We start from the raw sequence: 22,125 nt of genomic DNA, 5'->3' as shown, positions 1-22,125 counted from the left end.
AGAAAAAGAAAGAAAAGGAATACAAATTGGAAAGGAAGACGTAAAACTGTCACTGTTTGCAGACATGATACTATTCATAGAAAATCCTAAAGACACTACCAGAAAACTACTAGGGCTCGTCAGTGAATTCAGTAAAGTTGCTGGATACAAAATTAATATACAGGACTTCCCTGGTGGTGCAGTGGTTAAGAATCCACCTGCCAATGCAGGGGACACAGGCTCGAGCCCTGGTCTGGGAAAATCTTACATGCCGTGGAGCAACTAAGCCCATGTGCCACAACTACTGAGCCTGCACTCTAGAGCCCTCAAGCCACAACTACTGAGCCCGTGTGCCGCACCTACCGAAGCCCGTGTGCCTAGAGCCCGTGCTCTGCAACAGGAGAAGCCACCGCAATTAGAAGCCCGAGCACCGCAACAAAGAGTAGCCCCGGCTCGCCGCAACTGGAGAAAGCCCACACACAGCAACGAAAACCCAACACAGCCAAAAATAAATACATAAATAAATAAATTTATTTTTTTTAAAAAATAGATCCTACCATCAAAAGTACTCAATGAACTATAATATTAAAAATCCAGAAGGTAATTGGATTTGAATCCCCAAACACCTGAGCTGAAATTCTGTCATGTGTAGCAGAGGCGCTGGAAAATGCCTTCTAGTGGTAGATCACAGTCACCATCTGTTTCATCAAGTCAGACAAACTTGGCTTTATTAACAGCAGCAGAACAGACTGAAGAGGAGAGGAAGCCAACATTACAAAGTTAGTTTCTGTTCTTTTTATTAAGAGCATCTTAATAAGATGTGGTTATCTTCTCAAAAAAGTGAAGAAATAAGTTTTTTAAATCCACAACATAATTTATTAACCCCCAAAGGCATTCTTTTTTTTCAATTAATTTTCATTGGAGTATAGTTGATTTACAATGTTGTGTTACTTTCTGCTGTACAGCAAAGTGACTCAGTTATCCACCCTTTTCTAGATTCTATTCCCATATAAGTCATTACAGAGTATTGAATAGAGTTCCCTGTGCTATACAGTAGGTTCTTATTAGTTATCTATTTTATATATAGTAGGATATATATATATATCCTTGTGCTATAAAGTAGGTTCTTATTATCTATTTTATATATGTCAATCTCAAAGGCATTCTTATCTTTCCCTCAGAAATGTGAAACACTTAGCTCTTAGGAGAATTGAACATTAAAAGCTTAAGGGGGGCGGGGGTGCTTCCCTGGTGGCGCAGTGGTTGAGAGTCCGCCTGCCGATGCAGGGGACACGGGTTCGTGCCCCGGTCCCGGAAGATCCCACATGCCGTGGAGCGGCTGGGCCTGTGAGCCATGGCCGCTGAGCCTGCGCGTCCGGAGTCTGTGCTCCGCAACGGGAGAGGCCACAACAGTGAGAGGCCCGCGTAGCGCAAAAAAAAAAAAAAAGCTTAACGGAACATGACTAATACAATGAAAAAACATACTCAATAATCAATTGCTAAGGCTGTGTGCAATAAAAATTCAGAGAAAAAATGTATTAGGCATTATGCAGTGCACAAACAGAATCGCCTTTGAGGAGCTTAAAATCTAGTTGCTCCATTTAAGAGGACATACTTTTAGTCTTTTTACATATTTTTGTCTGAAGCACAAAGGTATCTTTCAGATTCATCAGGGAGTTCAAATAATCAGAAGATGTTTAGACAATGAATAAAGATCATCTTTCACGGCTCATTAATAGTTTTTAAAGCAACAAGTGACCCTGTCAAACGACCATATATCCTAAAATAGTCTCAAAGTTTAGCCAGCTGTAACACACGGCAGAGGCAAACGTCACACACTGGGTGAGCAAAAGGAGATAATCAGAAACATTAAGAATGTATGAGGGAAATCGACTACAAGCCCTGTCATTCAGCTACAAAAAAATAAATTCTGCCAACAACCTGAGTGAGCTTGGAAAAGGGTTCTGCCCTAGTCAAGTCTCCAGGTCAGAATTCATCCCAGCTGACACCTTTATTGCAGCCAAAAGTGCCCTGATCATGGCACCCAGCTATGTCCGGACACCAAACCCACGGAAGCTGGGATAATAAATGTGTGGTCTTAAGTTGCTAAGTTTGTGGCAATTTGTTATGCAGTAACAGAAAACTAATACAAACTCCTAGTGATAGTGTTACAAGTAAAATTGAGGCAGGCAAAGGGAACAGAAAGTACAGTGGTAGGTGAGATGCAATTTAAACGGATGCTTAGGTAAAGCCTCACTGAGACAGTGACATTTAAGAAGTTAAGGGGAAAAGCCACGCAGGTCTCTGGGGGAAGGATTTTTCTGGGTAAAGAGAATAACAATTGCAATAGAAAATGAGGAGAAAAACTTGCAGACAGCAGCTATAAGCAACCCTTTCGAGGTGTTATAAGGAGGGCACAGAATTAACAGAAACTGGGAGAGAAGGTCAAGAGACGGTTTTTGTTATTGTTGTTGTTCGTTTGTTTTAGAATGGGCAAGATTATAGCACATTCGGTATGCTGTGCTGTATTAGTCAGCTCAGGCTGCCATAAAAAAATACTATAGACTGGGCGGCTTGAACAACAGAAATTTATTTTCTCACAATTCTGGAGGCCAGAAGTCTTAAGATCAGAGTGTCAGCACGGTCAGGTTCTGGTTGAGACCTCTCTTCCTGGCTTTTTGACAGCAACCTTCTTACTGTGTCTTCACGTGGTAGAGGGAGAACAAGCTCTCTGGTATCTCTTCTTATAAGGGTACTGTTCCTATCATGAGGGCCACCCTCATGACATTATCTAACCTTAACCTCCAAAAGGTCCCATCTCCAAAGATCATCACTTTGGAGGGTTAGGGCTTCAGCATATGAATGGGGAGGGGGGACAAACATTCAGTCCATAACATATGCTAATGTGATGCCCCAATGGAGAAGGGAAAACTAATTGAGAAGAGAGGAGAGCACTGCAATACTGAGGTCCCTGAATAAGCAAGGACAAACGGAATCTAGTTTACAAGTGGAAGAACTGGCCTTGTATAAAAGCAGACCATTCATCCATGGCAACACAAGGGAAGGCAGAACATACATGCACACATGTAGGGAGATGAACAGATACAGCTCGGTGGTGGGAGTTTATCAAAGTTCTCTTCTGATTACATCTATTTTCTCAGGTAAGAATCCATAGTACACAAATGCTAAAGTGGGAGCATGGACTGTCATATGGGGCTCTACCAACACCCAATGGCATAGAGCTTCAGTTTAAAATACAGTAGCTACATAGAGACAACACACGGTGTTCACGCAAGGTGATAAGTCAGATCAGAGGTGCCTGCATAACACCATAAAAAACAAACAAACAAAGAAAAAGACCCCTAAGGACTATCGCTAAATGAAAGGATGAAATCAAGAAAAAAACCCTCTCTGTAAAGGAATATGGTAAGGAAGGGTTCATCTGCACCTGAACTCTGAGTGAAGGAAAAAGTCTCCGCTGGGCATCTGTAACGACAAAACAGGCCTCATGAGACCCAAGCGCACACTGTGTGGCACAACTTCCAAGCTGAGAATTTAGTTTAAACTGTGTGTGCCCCCAGGTGCCTGGCAGAAACTATATAAACCTTTCCTAGAAGAATGTGTACTCAACCCAGGCCTCAAAGCATCCCTACGTATGCATTTGCAATAAATATTTTCTCAATGAAATACAAAGCCAGCTGATTTTGGTGCTGTGAAATCTAAAACATCTGGGTTAAAATCCCAGCTCCACCTTCTGACTATCTCTGTATTCTGAGGGAAGTTCTTAAACTGCAGTTTCCCCTTCTGTAAAACAGTTGCCCCATAGGCTTTTGAAGGCACAGTTTCTGGTACGTAACTGTCAACAGCTACCAGTCGCTATCATAACAGTATCAGTATTTATTAGTCTAAAATTACTCGTAAGTTTTACTTAATAATGCAAAATAAAAGTTGTCACCGCCAATAAAATACTTCTGCACCATCCACCACCACCCCAAAACAACTGAGCCTGACTCTAATCCATACTCTGGACAACCCATGAATCAAAAAGTGAATCACACTGAAAATCAGAAAAATTTATATTTAGAATAATAATAAAAATAATACACATCAAAAGTTATGGAATTAAAAAAAACTTATGGGATAAAGCTAAGCTTAAAGGGAAATCTATAGTGTTAAATGTATACATTAAAAACAAAAAAGGCTGAGAAAAACAAAAAAGGCTGAACATCTAAAAAAGTTTGAGAAAAACTATTAAGTGTGCAATAGCATTACGTCTTTAAAAATGTACATACCTTAATATTTTAAAATACTTTATTACTAAAAATGCTAACCATCATCTGACAACACAGGGTTGAAACAAACCTTCACTGTGTTAAAGAACACATTATCTGCAAAGCACAAAAAAGCAAAGCACAATAAAACCAGGTATACCTGTACAAAAAAGGAAAAATTATTTGCCAAGCCTCACTTTAATACAGAGATCTCATAAATCCTAAATAAAATATTAGCAAAGCAAATCCAGCAAGGACGATACATTACAATCAAGTTGAGATTATTCCAGTAACACAAGATTTATTTAACACTTGAAAATAAGTCCAACATATTTCATCTTATTAAATAAGAAAATAATGATAATATCATTAGATGCAGAAAAAGTATTTGCTAAGATTCAACATCATTTGTGATTTAAAAAAGAAAAATCCTAGCAATCTACAAATAAGAAGGAAACTTCCTTTATCTGAAAAACAGTATCTATAGTAAACACCTACAGTAAATATCACACTTAATGGCGACACAGTGAAAGGCATCTTTTTGATACTGGGAACAAGGAAAAGATACCTACTCTCACCACCTTTACTCAACACTATACTTGAGGTCCTAGATACTGCAGAAAAAAAGGAGACACAAAACACTTAAAAGTTAGAAAAGATGAAATAAAACTGCCATTATTCATAAATAACAGAATTATGCACATAGAAAATTCAAAAGGATCTACAGAGGACTTGTTAGAATTAATGAGTTTATTAAGATTGCTAGGTATAAACCCAATATACAAAAATTAATTGCATTTCTATATACCAGTAATAATTATAAAATGATACCATTCATATCATTTTTGACATCAAAAATATCAAATACCTAGGCATGAATCTAAAAAAAGATATTTAGGACCTCTAGAAAAAATTATAAAACCTTACTGGGAGAAGTAAAAAGATCTAAATTAAAGACTATATCATGTTCATAGATGAGAAGACTCAACTGTAAAGACGTCAATTCTCCCAAAACTGATCTATAGAGTCAATGAAATATCAATCAAAATCACAAGAGGTTTTCTGTTTGTTTTATAAAATTTATTATGCTCATTCTAAAATTTATATGGAAATACAAAGGGCCAAAAATAGATAGGATAATCTTAAAGAAGGAAAACAAGATGGGAAGACTTGCTCTACCAGATATCAAGACAATTTAAAAGCTATAGCAACGAAGGTGGCATTACTACAAGGAAAGACCAGTGGACTAGAGAAAAGAATCCAGAAACAGAGCCACACTAGTATGGACATTTGATTTTGACAAAGGTGGCAATAAAGAGCAATGGAGAAACAAGAGGCTTTTCAACAAATTGTGCTGGACAACTGGATATCCATACAGAAAAAGTGAAACCTGACCTCTTCCTCAAACCATACCTAAAACTATTCCACGTAGGTTTTAGATCTAAATGTGGAAGGCAAAAAATTAAATGTCCAGATTTTAGACCAGAGGTTCTGAGGTCTTCTGACCCAAGGCACCTGCAGATAGAATTCAAGATATAAAAAATATTTCTGATACCTCAACTGTATCCTCTCATGCGTTAGCATTTTAGTGAGCCAGTTTCAGTTGACAGCAGCCACATACCTTTGCCTGAGTCTTCCAGGAATTGTTTGTAAGTGCTGAGAATTAATGCTCTGCTCTCACCAGCCTTCAACCCATGTGTGTATGTGTGATGTGTCTGAAGAACAAGTGTGAGGAACATAATGTTGTGAGGACCACTAACTCCCAGAGTTAGCCAGAGATTTAATCTTGTTAATCACCTGCATGATAATACACCCTTTTTTAAGCACCTTCACTTCCCTGCCTCAAATCCAGTATATTTTTTTGTGAGCATTGCCCATATTAGTTACTTGAACTCGAATGCTTGTCTGGGGGTCTGCTTCTTGAGAAACCAAGAAAACCAAGACCCAGAGTTACAATGAACTTGAGTAGGGGAAAAAAATTACTTCTCTATTTTTGTAACTGCTAATTGAAGGAAATGCTAAATTTCAGTTATGAATATAAACATACCAAAATGATGTTAGCAGTACTTGTGACTTAGTCTCTAACAGAAATCACAGATGTTTTAATATTACATGACAGCTGCTGCAGATACCTCCAAATATTTTTTACACTCCTCACTACATTGAAACCGTTATTTATTAGTTTACTGCTAAACCGCACATGATCGCAATCTTTCTGTCTATAATGTTATACAGTCTTCCCGTCTATAATGTCATCAACTATTGAGCAACTAACTACCTCTGTGCCAAGTAATTGTTCAACCACAAAACAGTTGAGTGTTCTGCAACTAAAGATTAACTCAAAAAGCCTTGGGTGAATTCTGATGTTCTTGGAAAACCTATCCTTGCCTTGTAAAGTATAATATGGAAATTTTAATTCATACACAACAACTAAATACAATTAAACTTTAACCTGTGATTTTTAAATGTAATTTTTTCTTACTGAATACATTAACTAAGAAGTACATAATTGATAATCGTCACAAATTTATTTTTTAATATCTTGAAGGTATATTTCAATAACCATATGGTATCATTTTTATAAGTTCAAAACTATTCAAAAATAAAAATTATATTCTTTGGGAATTTACACCTGTGAAACTATTTTTTTTTAAAAGCAATGAAATAAAACATAAAATTCAGGATTCCGGTTGCATAGGTGAGGGGGAAATGAGGAGATGCAAGAGGAAAATAGTAACCCATTAGTTTTATGTCCTTTGTCTCAACTGGGTAGCAGGTACATACATGTGCACTTGTTTAATTATTATCTTATATATGTTTTATATATATTCATTTTATACTTAGGAAATATTATGTATTTAAAAAGGAGTATTCATAGAATCAGAAAAATATTCTGGAAAATCAAAAATGTGACAGCAGGAAAAAATTATTTCTAAGTTAAAGCACACTCCAACCAGAATTTAAACAAAAAAAAAAAAAATTTAAAAAAATGAAGAAGGGGGGGAAAAAAAAGAAAATTAGGGATCAGTATAGAAGGATCCACATCTGAATAAGGGGAGATCCAGAAAGAGAGAAAAGAGAACACGAAAGGAAGGAAATAACACAAAAGGAATGATATAAAATAATCCCCCTGAACTGAAGGACATGAGTTTTCAGACTGAACAGGCGCCTCAGATTGCCTGCACAAAAAAAGTCTTTATCCCTTAGAGATACATACTAAAATATTTATAGATGACTGACCCATACCACGATATATTGAAATTTTAGAACACCAGGATAAGGGGAACATTCTTAAAACCTCTAAAAGCTAGAGCTGGGAGAGCATGGTCATAATGGCACTATACCTCTCAAACAGCAACACTGGAAGCTGGAAGGCAACAGAAGCACGATTTTTAAAATTCTGAAGGAAAATTAGTTCCAACCCAATGCTATGCCCAATCAAATAAAGCATAACAAAGAAGAAAGACCTGTTCAGACTTGCAAGGCCTCAAAAATGTTTTTTTCCCATTCATCTTTTCTCAGGAACCTACTGGAGGATATCTCCATCAAAACAAGGAAAGAAGATGATAAATGATGTGAAGTAACAGGGAATTTAACAAAGGAGATGGGCAAAGAGAATCTCCCGAGGTTGGTAAAAGAAAATCCTGATATGAGAGCTCTATTATTTTAGACTCAGAGAACAACTAAGCCAGATTGGAGCAAAGAGAACAGACATTTCCAGGATACCTCCTACGTGGGATTATACTGAGAGAAGATCCAAAGAATGTCAGAGGTGTGAGGGATGAATTAGGTATATAGAAAACTAAGCAAACAGTAAAACAAAGTAATTACTAACGCCAAAGTAATTATTCCATGAAAAATCTTTTACACACTCTTAATAATGTGAATAATAAATAGTGATTTTCCCAAATATTATGAGATGCTTATATCAGAAAGACAGGAGGAAGGGAAGTGAATATGTGTATGTGCTAAGTGGAGATGAGGTTGGGACATCAGCTAGAGAACTAAAGTCTCAGCCTCCATAGTTGCATGGCCAGAAATTATACATAAAACCAAAAGGAAAAGAAATAAAAAAAATTTTAAATCGGAGCATAATCAAGTTACTAAAGAATATGTAAAGAAATACTAAACTGCAATTTTATGAATCACTGCCTTTAGGACACAGGAATTAAGAGTTAGAAGAAGGGAGTGCATCTTTTCATTGTAAATCTAGTAGTAATATTTTACTTTTCAAATTATGTACATATGCTATTTTTTAAACCTAAAAATTAATTTTAAAAACCATAAATTTTCATGAGGGTCAAATAAGAATAAAAATAATAGCCATTATTTACCAAACATCAACTACCTATGGGAAACATAGCAGATCTTTTACAAAAACTATCACTATTCCTCAGGCCATCTTTGTAATGTAGGATTATCCTAATTTTACAGATGAAAAAACTGAAAATGAGAATGAACAAGGAACACTTTTGTTTTGTTTTTTCTGTTTATGTTTTGTTTGGTCCTTTACCTTTCCAGCAGTAGCAAAATATTCACCATCAGGGGACCACTCCATCAAATGTACAGATACTGAGGTTCTAAAAAAACAAAACTGAACAGTTAGCATTTTAAAAATCTGGAACACTATATATATAAATGGTCAAAAAAAAATTTTTTTTAATTAAAAAAAAAGATTTTCATAACATCATCAAAACAAGAGTGTTTCCACCTCTCTAAAAATAAATCTAAATATTTCACCTCCCTAAAAATACAAATTAATTCATTAAAGCTAATCCAAAGCTCACTTTCGGGAGCCAAAAAAGAATGCAATTAACATGCATAAATGGTATCGCAACCTACATGCCCCACCAACATCCTAATGTAACATTTTGAAAACTGAGCTCATCATCTTCCCTGGCTAGTTGGATCCCTTCACATACTCCATATTGTTAATGGATCCCTTCACATAATCCTTCCACCTGAAAGAGTGTCTCACAACTTTCACATCTTCCCTCTCCCTATCCCACCTATATCTCATGCATTAATGAATAATTCCTACATATCAACCTTCTCAACCCAAGTCCTGAGGTTATTAACTATGAAAATACTTTCATCCTTTTTTAAAACAATCAATTGCAGCACAGATTAAAGGATGATGTTATAATGGGTCTTGGTTAGAAAAAGTCTATTTTTCTAGGCTTCTAAGAACATATCTCAGGAAGCATTTTTTTAATTAATGAACATAACAGAGTTAGACACTAACTTGCACTGCCAGATGCACTTCCAATCATTTAAAACAGGAGCGATTTTATTATCAATTTCTTCCTCCTCTTCCAGAATGTCACCCCCTGGAGGAGCCCACAACTGAATAGAATCAGTTGCTGTCAACAATCTGTTATCTGAAAATTAAAGAACGTTCAGATGAATAAGCAAGGATTATCTAGAGAAATAAACGCACATGTGGGCTTCTGCTTAGGTCTATAAACTATTCTGTGAAAAATAAGCAATATTGTCTATGAAAAACACTTGTGGAGTATATCCATTTAAAAGTTAGAATCCACTGACAAGAAAACTTGAGGGAAACTTGAGAACAAAAAAGAAAAGCCTCCTGACAAAGAGCTAGTTGTCTATCAGGTAAAACTTTAAAAAAAACATAACAACAGATGTAGAATAACAAAACAAACCCCAACACAGAATATTCAACACAGAATATATACAGCACAGAATATTCTCAGGATATAAGACATAACTAAAGATTAATGAAATTTGTTTTTCTACATGGACTATTAAAATTACCCTCACTAGCTGTGAATGTAAAAAGGGACAACAGCCATTATCATCAAAAGTTTCTAAACTTTCAATATTAAAGACAGTAATTTCCCGAAATACAAATACCAAAGTGAGATAGGGTTTTTCTTATCTTGTTTTACTTCTTATTTTATTTCTTAATAAACACAGTAAGAGTAAAGTGCAGCACATTAATTAATGAAAGAAATCATCATTGTTTCTTGGAACAAAACATTCAAAAGTAGCGGGGGAAAGCACAGAACTAACAGTAAATTAAGCACTGTACAAAGCAGTGCATATGAAAAAGAAAAAAGTATACTCATTCACTAGCAAAAAGAGACTACTACTGACCATTTTCTTATTATGGGAGACTACATCACATTGTAATCATACACTTAAAACAAATATTAACTTTTCATAATTTCTAAAGATAATTGCTAAATACCTTGAGGGTCCCATGCTAAATTGTATGTCACGGAACTCAAAAAAAACTGCCCAGTTTTAAGCCACTGACACTTGAGTTGCTGAAACAGAGAGAGAGAAAGAAGAAAGAGAAAGATATGTTTTCAAAGTAATATCCACAAGCACAACCATATTATCATTTTCTTCAACTGAAGACTATGATCTGAAACAAGGATGTAAATATTTCACTATTATTTTCAAAATACTGTTTTTAAAATAATTTCCAATGATTCCACTTACTATTCTACCATATCAGGCTGTTTGCCACACCCAAACAAAGCATGTCTCCCAGGCTTCCTTCCATGTCTATAAACACAATCTTTTTTTTGGGGGGGCTGCGCGGGGTCTTCATTGTGGCACGTGGGATCTTCAATGAGGCATGTAGGCTTCTTAGTTGTGGCATGCAAACTCTTAGTTGCGGCATGCATGCAGGATCTAGTTCCCCGACCAGGGATGGAACCCAAGCCCCCTGCACTGGGAGCGCAGAGTCTTCCCCACTGGACCACCAGGGGAGGCCCCTATAAACACATTCTTATTCTTAGGGTATCCCTCCCTCTCTTTTCCACCTACAAACTCCTATGGTTACATCAGGATCTAGCTAAATCATCACCTCTGCAGTGAAGCCTCTTCTGACATCCTGGCAGCACTCAGAGCACTTTTTACTTACATTCTACCATTATAACACTGGTCACACTGAATTATTTGTTTATATATCTGACTCTCCTATTACACTGCAACTCTTCAAGGGCAGGGATTATGCCACAATGAGCTTTGTGTATTCAGTGTTGTAATGACTGGTACACAGATGCTCAATAAATGTTTATAAAAACAAAGTAAACGCACATTAGAAAGAAGTACAAATTAACACAATCCTATGGAGTCAATGTCTAAAATAAAACTAGATACACCTTCCAAAAAGCCAACAAATTTGAACCATATAATATATAAAACCCACAAACCTGACCTATATTTGAATAATTTCCATTCTATTTTCTTACTGTTTCCATTCTAAAGTGTAGAAAGATTTAAAAGTCGCAGCTTTCCCATGAAATACAGTAAGTAAAAAAGTTTAGATATCTCTTTTCAGTAGACAAACATAAAATGTCCTTTTGTAGGCTTCCCTGGTGGCGTAGTGGTTGAGAGTCCGCCTGCCGATGCAGAGGACACGGGTTCGTGCCCCGGTCCAGGAAGATCCCACATTCCGCAGAGTGACTAGGCCCGTGAGCCATGGCCGCTGAGCCTGCGCGTCCGGAGCCTGTGCTCCGCAACGGGAGAGGCCACAACAGTGAGAGGCCCGTGTACCGCAAAAAAAAAAAAAAAAATGCCCTTTTGTGAAAGTATAGTGCAATATAAAGCCATGTCAAGGCTTTTTATAGGCAAGTTATACATCAATTGCTTGGCAAGTAATAATTTAATAAATGGCAATGCCCTCTCTTATTATAATACTTTTAAAATATTTAACAATAAAATAATTTACTCAAGATTTCATGACTATCTAGAGGTGGAATTTTCAAATACAACTAAAAAACCTGAATGTCAGTGTCCAAAAGTAATTTTATATTTATTAATCAGGGAAAAAGTTATTTTTTAAGCCCTATCACTGCTGACCCAACAACAGTCACAACAGTATTTTAAATACTGCTCGACAGAACTATTTACAGTAATAAAAAATCATTCCTAAAACTAGAGCTATCCCTAACATTCTTTCCATTAGTGCTTCTCAGAGTGTAATTTGTGGACCAATTACACTGCAGAAATTCGGGGAGTGAGGTCTGGAATCTGATTTTTTTTCCATTTTTTTAAATTTAATTTTTAATTTATATTGGAGTATAGTTATTTACAATGTTGTGTTAGTTTCCAGTGTACAACAAAATGAATCAGTTATACACATTCATACATCTATACTTTTTCAGATTTTTTTCCCATATACGTTATTACAGAGTATTGAGTAGAGTTCCCTGGGCTGTATAGTAGGTCCTTGTTGATTATCTACTTTATATATAGTAGCGTCTATATGTTAATCCCAAACTCCTCATTTATCCCTCCCACACACCCCCCACCTTTCCCCTTTGGTAACCATAAGTTTGTTTGCAAAGTCTGTAAATCTGTTTCTGTTTTGTAAATAAGTTCATTTGTATCATTTATTTATGGAATCTGATTTTTTTTCTATAAATTTATTTATTTAGTTTTAGCTGCATTGGGTCTTCATTACTGCACGTAGGCTTTCTCTATTTGTGGCGAGTCAGGGCTACTCTTCGTTGCAGTGTGAGGGTTTCTCATTGAGGTGGCTTCTCTTGTTGCGGAGCATGGGCTCTAGGCACACAGGCTTCAGTAATTGTGGCTCATGGGCTCTAGAGCACAGCCTCGGTAGTTGTGGCGCACAGCCTCTAGAGCACAGGCTCAGTAGTTGTGGCGCACGGGGCTTATTTGCTCTGCGGCATGTGGGATCTTCCCGGATCAAGGCTCGAACCCATGTCCCCTGCATTGTCAGGCAGATTCTTAACCACTGTGCCTCCAGGTAAGCCCCTGAATTTTTAAATATGTACTCTCGATGACTCTTAAGTACTCTGAAAATTTTTTTTTTTTTTGCAGTACGCGGGCCTCTCACTGTTGTGGACTCTCCCGTTGCAGAGCACAGGCTCCGGACGCGCAGCCTCAGCGGCCATGGCTCACGGGCCCAGCCGCTCCGTGGCATGTGGGATCTTCCCGGACCGGGGCACGAACCCGTGTCCCCTGCATCGGCAGGCAGACTCTCAACCACTGCGCCACCAGGGAAGTCCAGTACTCTGAAAATTTAATATGCATTTCATAATATTATCATAGGGAAGAGACTATGATATAATTTGTACTTCTGGGGGTAAATGTAAAAAAAACTCATATACATACATTTAATGAAAAATATCAAAACCACTTATTTACTGCAGTTAAGAATACAATTTTTTTTTAATTACTGGTAAATACGTCAAGAGGTGAAATCTTGCCGTTCAGATTTCACACTGGCAGTTTTAACTATTTGTGAGTGACGGTGGAGTTCTAATGCATGTAGTAATTTTAAAATTAAAAAATTTTTCTAACCATATTGGATTTTCTGAATATTAAGACAAAATATAATTCAGCACCCAGTGAGTTTACCTAAGCTCCTAACTCCTTCATTCAAATATTTAGAAGTACCTGTTATGTTCCAGATACTTGAGATGCATCAGTGAACAAAAGAAACAAAGCTCCCTACCCTCATGGAGCTTACATTCTAAATAGTAATCTATAAATAAATAAACAAGATAAGTGCTCTATTGAAAAAGGTTTAAAAATAGAAAGATAGGCAGGTTAGAAGGAAAGTGGGAGAACCAACTGGCAATTTTTAAAAGGGTGTTCAAGGGACTTCCCTGGTGGTCCAGAGGTAAAGAATCCACCTTCCAATGCAGGCGATGAAGATTTGATCCCCGGGTCGGGGAACTAACATCCCACATGCCTCGGGGCAACTTAGCCCGCCTGCCTCAAAGAGAGAGCCCACGTGCCGAAACCTACCGAGCCTGCCCGCACGCCCCAGCTAGAGAGAGAAAACCCGTACACCACAACTAGAGAGAAGCCCTCACGCCACAAATAGAGAGAAACCTGAGCAGACCGCACACCATAACGAAAAGATCCTGCATGCCTCAACAAAGATCCCGCGTGCCGCAACTAAAACCCGACACAGCCAAAAAAAAAAATTAAGGAAAATAATTATTTTTTTAAAAAAAGGGAAGGGTGGTCAAGGCACATCTAATTGAGAAGGTATTACTAAGCAAAAACTTAAAGGATCTGTAGGAACTGGCCCTGGAGCTATCTAGAGAAAGAAGGACATTCCAGACAAAAGAACAACCAATGCAAAGGCTCAAAGATGAGAAGGTAACTATCCAAAGAACAGTGAAAATGCCGGTGTGGCTGGAGCGACCAGAGAGGACAAGAATAGTAGATGAGCTCTGAGAGGTAATAAATGGGTGCAGGTGTGGGGGGCAAGGCGGGGGTGGAGGAAGAAGGGCTGTAGTCCATTCTAAGGCTTTCTGGCTTTAAATGTGAGAGAAGTATGGAGCCATTAGAGTTTTTAGCAGAGAAGTGTCATGACCTACTCTGCTGAGAACAGACAAAGGGCAAGAGGATAGATATTAGACAGGAGACTAGTCTAGTAATCTAGATAAGAAACAACAGGAGTTCACCTGGGGGTAGATCCCAATTAACAAGGCAAATCTCAATAAGCAATATTCTAGGAAACTGATTTTCTAAAAGGCCTAGGAATATATTCCTAGTGAATGTAAAAGATCTTACCATAAAGCACCAGACAAACTTCACACTGATATTCCAGACCACCTTCAGCACCAGCTGCTAAGGAGCTCTTTATTGCTGTCAACTGGATTCCAAACTCAATTATAAAACTTTTCTACTACCATTTAATACTTACACAATTTCTCTTATGAGAATTTATGCCCAAGGGCTCAAAAATACAAACAGCATTACCATATGAAGCTGCAACCTAAAAAAGAATGAACAAAGCATTAATATTTAAGGAAAAGAGAAAATAAAGGTAACTTTCTTTTCACAATAATGTATAAACTGATTACATACAATCCCAATACAGTATTTATGGTTTATTCCCTTCCATAAATGTAACTGGAAAAGTACTGGACTTAAGAATCTCTTCTCTTATCAAAAATTCAGGCTTTATTTTCCATATCAAATACAAGGTTGACCTATTCAAAGAAATCATCCTTTCCTATAAAAATTTCATTTTTAAATACAGAAATAACTTTTATTAACGAAGACACATTTCAATGGTACATCTGTCAGAAACTTTACAATCCAGTGAAAATAATATAAAAACCATAAGAAGTAGAAAAAGACATCAAAGAGCAACAGGTTTTAAAAATATATCAAATAAAATGCCATTAACTATACCATCAAACAAAAAATACCAATTGGGAACACCATGTAGAAGGAGGAATAGAGAAAATGGACTAAGGAGAAACCAGAGAGACATCCACTGCAACTGGAGGAGAAACAGCTGATATAGACATCTCTAGTGGACTTAAGCTAGGAGGAGTTTGGGGGCCAAGAGGACTTTGCTCCACGTCACATGCCTGATGAGAAGAAACACAAATTCCTCTGTTCCTAGGAGCTTACCAGAGCCTGTTTTCCAATAATTCCTTGAAAGCCAGTTCCCAGTTATCTTCCTCTTGGCAAGAGGGAAACAACTACAGGGAACAGACCAAAAACCATCTCTTCTCACACCTCTAGGTCTATGGGTTAACCTATAAAGCTAAATTAGGTATACATGTTTTTAAGGCAAGCCGAAAAGGTCTACTGTGATTTCAGGGCACTCTAATGCAAAAGAAGTGATTTCATTTATTTATTTATTTATTTATTTTTAGTATCTATAGTCACTCAGAGTGTATTTATTTATTTACTTTTAAATATTTATTTATTTACTTTGGCTGTGCCAGGTCTTAGTTGCACCACACAGGATCTTCGTTGAGGCATATTTAGTTGCAGCATGCAGGATCCTTAGTTGCAGTATGCAGACTTCTTAGTTGCGGCACGCGGACTTCTTAGTTGCGGCACGCATGTGGGATCTAGTTCCCCGAACAGGGATCAAACCCGGAACCCCTGCACTGGGAGCGCGGAGTCTTACCCACTGGACCATCAGGGAAGTCCCCAAAAAAGTGATTTTAATTGTTATTTAATATCTAACTTTCTTTCCAAGAAAAAGCTGTACTCCACAATGGTAGGGGGAGAGTTACTTAAAATGCCTGGCCACGGTAACACTGAGGTAAAAAGTGTTATGAATGATCACATTCAACATGTCAATGAATGAATGAACGAATGATTATAACTGGTTAATACAAAGTCATAAATTTGAAAGTAATCATCACAAGGACTGGGGATAAATGAAATAAGAGAAGATGGCAATAAAAGACAGTGAATCAGAGATGTCACAATTTGGGCCTACTTTACCTTCAACCAGGTTAGAAAAAGTAAAAACATGGTTATGAAAACCAAGGGCTTCTATATTAAAAAAAAAAAAAGAAAACAAAAACAAAAATTTTGCTCCCAGAGTATCTGTTTGTTGTGATCATCACCAGCACATAAATAATTTCTTAAAATGCATCTCTGACAACTATCGTTAACAACTCTAAGCAGGTTTAAAGCTACCATGCTTGGAATAGGGAGATGAGCAATAAAAAATTAATGAGAGAAATCTGACACTCTCAGTGTTTTCTGAAGAGTAAGCAATACTTAGGGAGAACGACTGGGGAAAAAATTCAGAAAAGCAAGAAACAAGCATCGGAAAACACCAGAAAATTCAGTGTTTCAATACCATGTCAATTTTATCATTGGATTGTCATATAGTGGCACATTTACCCAAATATTAAAGCTTAATACAAACAGCAGGGTAGGACAGTAGAAATGATATAATACCACAATTTATTATTTGGCATAAATTTGCATGATTACTATTTATTACCATGAATATTCCGATTTAACATATCCTTGATAAAATTTATTATTACTTAGTAAAGAACAATTTTTAGAACACTAAAACTGTTTAAATTATTACAGTTATTACAGGAAAAATATCATTCTTATATTCCCATAGAAACATTTAACTCTGCTACACAACATTGGCCTTAATGAATTGCTAGAATATACAGCAAATATGCTATATTTACTTTACATATGATCAAAATTTGATGTATATTATGTGTGAAATTTGGGGGGAGAGGAACATATGATGAAACTTGAATTATTTTAAAATAAATCCTCTGTTTAAAGTCTGAGTGAATGAACTTTAACATTCTTCAAACAACAAATAAAGTTTCATTAACAGAAACTTTACAAAGCATCAGTTACATGACAAATATTGTATTAGATGCTAACAACTTGCTACATTTCTTGATAAAAATTTGATGTTATTATAATTTGGGAGAGATAAGGTATGCTAGATATAGAAGATAAAAGTTTACTTCCTTGCTACTGGCTTAATAGCTGCTAGAACTATCAACTGGCAGAATATTAGTACACACAGGAATATGAAGCCTACAAATCTTTTAAGACAGTATATACAGGTAGAACAGTTAATTATCACTTATCAGCTTAATGGCTCTTTAAAATTTGTACATAACCTATCATTTTACCCACTCCTATTAACATCCATCTAAGCAAGATATAATACATAATTAGAAAGTGTAGGCAAGCCTTATATAAAAGCATAAGAATACTCTCTGAGATTGTTAAATACATTAAAAGATGACATTTAATAAAGTAAATAAATCCCTTACTCTTCCATGTTGGTTAGAACACTCCACACAGCTGACTTGGATGTTTCCATGCTTAGCACCAGGAATGATCTGCACACATTCAAAGTCATTTGCCAAAATAACAATATCACAGCCCGATCCATATGCCTAAAAAGAAAAGTTTTACATTATGTAAGATATGTAATTTGTGAATTATTTTAGTTTATCTTAGTTTTTGCTGCTATTGCAAAGGATACTGTGACATATTTTACAAAAATAGTTAATGTAAGAATATTAAAAATGTCAATTTCCAAATCAGAACATTAAAAGTCACACCAAAAACATGGGGTGACGACACACCATGCATTATCATTCAACAACTGCTACTAACAGGAAAAGGGTTCTTCCAGGTCTTAAACACTATAGCCTCCATCCCTCATAAATCTTTTGGTTTAGAATTTCTCTCTGAAGCTCATCTCAGTAAACCCTAAAGAATAAAACCTCCACCTGAAAGTAATGAGGTATTGAAGGCTGCAATTGCATTCCCAGGGTTCAAACCAGGCTTGAGGAAGATCAAGATAGAAATCAGATGCATTTTCCAACACAATTCCACATGGCTTAAAGAGCTAGTTAAATAGACATGAACCCCTGAGGCAGAATTACATGCACTAAGGCAAACACTAAACAAACTCAACTGCCGAAGTGAATCCATGATGAAGCCAGCCTGCCTGCCCCCTCCCCTCAACCTTACCAGGCAGGACAGAAAGACAGAGAGACAGAGAGAGGACACCAATCCAAAGTGGTTAGACGCACACACACGCTAAACAAAATAAAAAATTAACTGATTTATATAAAATGTGACAAGTATTTGGTCTGGAAAATAAAATAAAACACAAAGTCAAGTTCCTGGAAAATTCCCTTGTTCAAAAGAACTATAATGAGCAAAACTGCATATTTCTTCCTATTACCACACTTCTTCTTGGTGTATGCTATTCCTGTTTTGCAACTTTGTGAATTTTATGATGACATAAGGGCCAGAGGGTGGGGACATTTTTTTTTCTTCCAAACTCAACTTATGATTAAATATTTAAAACAACCTAACAATGTAATTCTCAAATGAAAAAGCCCCACAAAAAGCAACATAAAGTTTATGAGGTGATATTTTTTTCCCACTATTTCTACAGCCTTAAGCAATATGATCATGTCCTACAAAATACAGATATCCAGTAGCCAGGGCTGACATGTGATGACAGCTAAGCCAGTGAGGTCCACATATGGCTGGTAATGAAAGAGGGAACTGAAGATAAAGACCAGAGAGGAAGACAGACACTACTTCTACTGGTCACTGAAACTTCCAGTGTTGCCAAAATCCTGCTCTAACTACTATAAACTATCTTCAACTCATGTGTTTGCATATACCAGAAAGCTCCCCAAATGAAAAACAAAGACGGAATTTTAAACAAAGGAACTATGGGGGAAAAAATCACTCCCAGGAGGAAATAACCACTTATACTCTCATAGACAAAGCAGATTTGCTATGCTATGCATTCAAGAAAGGTAAACTGAATGGGAATCCTGAGTATAGGTAGAAGAAATGTTTGTGTCACCATGCTAACCTTTACACTTACATTATTAAAATAACAAAAATAATCTTACCCTTAAACATTTCACAATTTCCAAAGTACTTTATAGCATTATCTCAGCAAAGCAGATTCATGGTAAGAGCAAAACTTTACCTAGTTTGGAATCACCACACGTAGGGTTTTCAGTGTTGGTTCTGCAGTACTACAGGATCTTAAGCAAGTTACTTAAGCTCTCTGAGCAGTTCCTTGTGGTAGAATGGAAGAAATAATACTTATTTCTTAGGACAGAAAATCTATTTCCATAGTGCTTAGCACACGTCACTCATTAAAGACACAAAACAGTGCATGATGTCCCAAGTCTGGGCTAGCAACTGGGAATACAAAAACACAAGATGTGGTCCCAGTGAGTCTATTGGGGAGACAACCAAGTGAATCACCAATCACAACTAAATGACAAACTGCCATGAGAGAGAGAGATATCTATAAGTTACCAGCAAAGACAAAAGGTACTCAATGAATATTAAATCGGGACTTCCCTGGTGGCGCAGTGGTTAAGAATCTGCCTGCCTATGCAGGGGACCCGGGTTCGAGCCCTGGTCCGGGAAGATCCCACATGCCGCGGGGCAACTAAGCCCGTGCACCACAACTACTGAGCCTGCGAGCCACAACTACTGAGCTCATGCACCGCAACTACTGAAGCACACGTGCTGCAACTACTGAAGCCCATGCGCCTAGAGCCCGTGCTCTGCAACAAGAGAACCCACCGCAATGAGAAACCCGCACACCGCAACCAAGAGTAGCCCCCGCTCGCCGTAACTACAGAAAAGCCCGTGCGCAGTGACGAAGACCCAAAGCAGCAAAAAAATAAGTAAATAAACATTAAATCACTCCCCCTTTCATCTTTGCAACAAACCTGAGAGGAAGAGAGTATCATTATCATTATATAAAGAAAGATTCAAGTTCATTTATTTGCCCAAGATTATACAGTTAGTAAGTGGAAAATGTTCAAACTCAGGTCCTTACAATTCTTATGTTCTTTTCCCCTACATTACATGTCAAAGAGACATAAAATATTTCAGATAAGTATTAGCACACTTGCTTCTCTAAAGATGGGCCATCCCCAGCAACAGCTGCTCTAGACATAGGCTCTTACTGCTCAGTCACTGAAGAGGATTTTTACTCCTCCCTAGATAGCCATAATTGCCTGACCTTTGCCAGAGGACATGTACCATGCTCCTTAGAAGTAGAGAATCTTGCCATTTTTCTGAAATGCAATAGTTCTCAAACCTGGCTGCCTCAAAAATCACCTAGGGAACTTGTTAAAAATACAAACTGAGTGGTCCCACCCCAGACTTACTAAATCAGGATCGTCATGGATAAAAGAATTTGGCAATATCTATCAAAATTTTAAATACAATATACCCTTTGATTGACAAGTCCCTATTTTCCTATAAGCATACTAGCAAAGCTTGCCAAAATACATAGGGAAGGATATTCACTGCCTCATTATTTTAAGCAGCAAAAACTGAAAATAATCATACCATCTATCAGTAGGGAAGTGGTTAAATAAGTTACTGAATATCCATCGAGTAGAATACTATGCAGTTACCAAAAGTTTAGAGACCACTGGTCTAAAATGGTCTCAAATCCCTTATCAAACTAGTAATTACCATCATAACAGAACAATCATGTGTGGCACTAGCGTCCTGTGGAACCACACCTAGGCAATACCTACTCTTTTATATAATATCCATGGTCATGGCTAGAATGGAACCCCATAAACTACTGCACACAAAGAGCTGGAAAAGTACAGAAGTTGAATATTATTATTCTTCACCTTTCTCTAAAGAGTCTAAAATACACATAACCCCAAGTGTGCGAGAACAGGGGACTCATAACCAGTCAGTACTGAATCACATGCATTCTATAACTGAAGGCGCATAAGATTTTAATGATTTATATACATGTGCGTTTGTTTGTCTGGTTCCTACTACACTGAGAGGTCCATCAGAGCAAGGACCATGTTCTTGTTTACCACTGTAGTCCTAGCACCCAGCATGTGCACAGCCCTCAACAGATACAGATATCTGTATAACAAATAAATGATTCAAAATCTTCCTAATTTCTGGCTCGTCTATGTACCTGGAAACTTGGTCAAAGAACATGGAGTTCAGACAGTTGATATAAGCTAATAATTTAGCCAAGTTTATGATGGTAGCTATACAAAGAAAAAGAAAGATATTTTGGCTTATTTTCCAGTCTAACAGCATCATGGATTTAGAAGACCTACCAGAAGAGAATCTATCAAAGCCTTCCTTAATAATTTACCATTTATTGAATACCCTTCTATGATCAGGCAGTCTGCTAGGGTCTTTATGAATATCATATCTTCACAGGCCCCCTTGTAAAGGTGGAGAAACTGAGGTCCAGAAAGGATAAGTAACTCGCCCAAGTTCACAGAGTGAGGATTCATTTGCTTCATAGTAAAGCTCCTGCTCTTTCCAGTGCATCACCCCAACTCCACTAAGATGTCTTATAAGCACTAAAAGGCCCATGTTCATATTTGTAATCCCAAGTATAATTTCCCACAGCATCTAGCTCAGAGTAAAGACCAGCAGCTGAGAAGGTTTATACAAAATCTATAATTACTCAAGAGATTTCCATTCTTTCCATTTTAGGTCAAAAGCAATTTGTTTCATTCCTCTTTTTCAGAATTCAGTTTTACCAGAGGAAAAGTTTATAGTGCAGAAGGAAAAGCAGGCGCTCACTGAGACTACAAGCAAATACTAAAAT

At 37.1% G+C, this 22,125-nt stretch overlaps 1 protein-coding gene across 4 annotated transcripts in view; it reads right to left on the bottom strand.

Moving 5' to 3' along the window:
- Positions 1-22,125, bottom strand: part of DMXL2 (Dmx like 2) — a 162,805-nt gene that overhangs the window by 109,720 nt on the left and 30,960 nt on the right. For 3 of the 4 annotated variants that reach the window (XM_022579483.3, XM_022579479.3, XM_022579480.3), the window contains exons 2-6: positions 17,792-17,917; positions 14,917-14,988; positions 10,465-10,543; positions 9,496-9,631; positions 8,764-8,830 (exon numbers count right to left, since the gene is read on the bottom strand). In XM_022579483.3, the coding sequence (XP_022435191.1) occupies positions 8,764-8,830; positions 9,496-9,631; positions 10,465-10,543; positions 14,917-14,988; positions 17,792-17,917 (480 nt within the window). Of the gene's footprint in view, positions 1-8,763; positions 8,831-9,495; positions 9,632-10,464; positions 10,544-14,916; positions 14,989-17,791; positions 17,918-22,125 lie in introns of those variants that run through there. The other variant, XM_089907227.1, reaches the window with a different exon arrangement.

This window comes from Delphinapterus leucas, chromosome 2 (genome assembly GCF_059928025.1).
Source record: "Delphinapterus leucas isolate spDelLeu-1000000601 "Yukka" chromosome 2, BTC_Dleu_Yukka2, whole genome shotgun sequence".
NCBI classification, from domain to species: Eukaryota; Metazoa; Chordata; class Mammalia; order Artiodactyla; family Monodontidae; genus Delphinapterus; species Delphinapterus leucas.
This window is presented reverse-complemented; position numbering and strand designations above follow the sequence as displayed.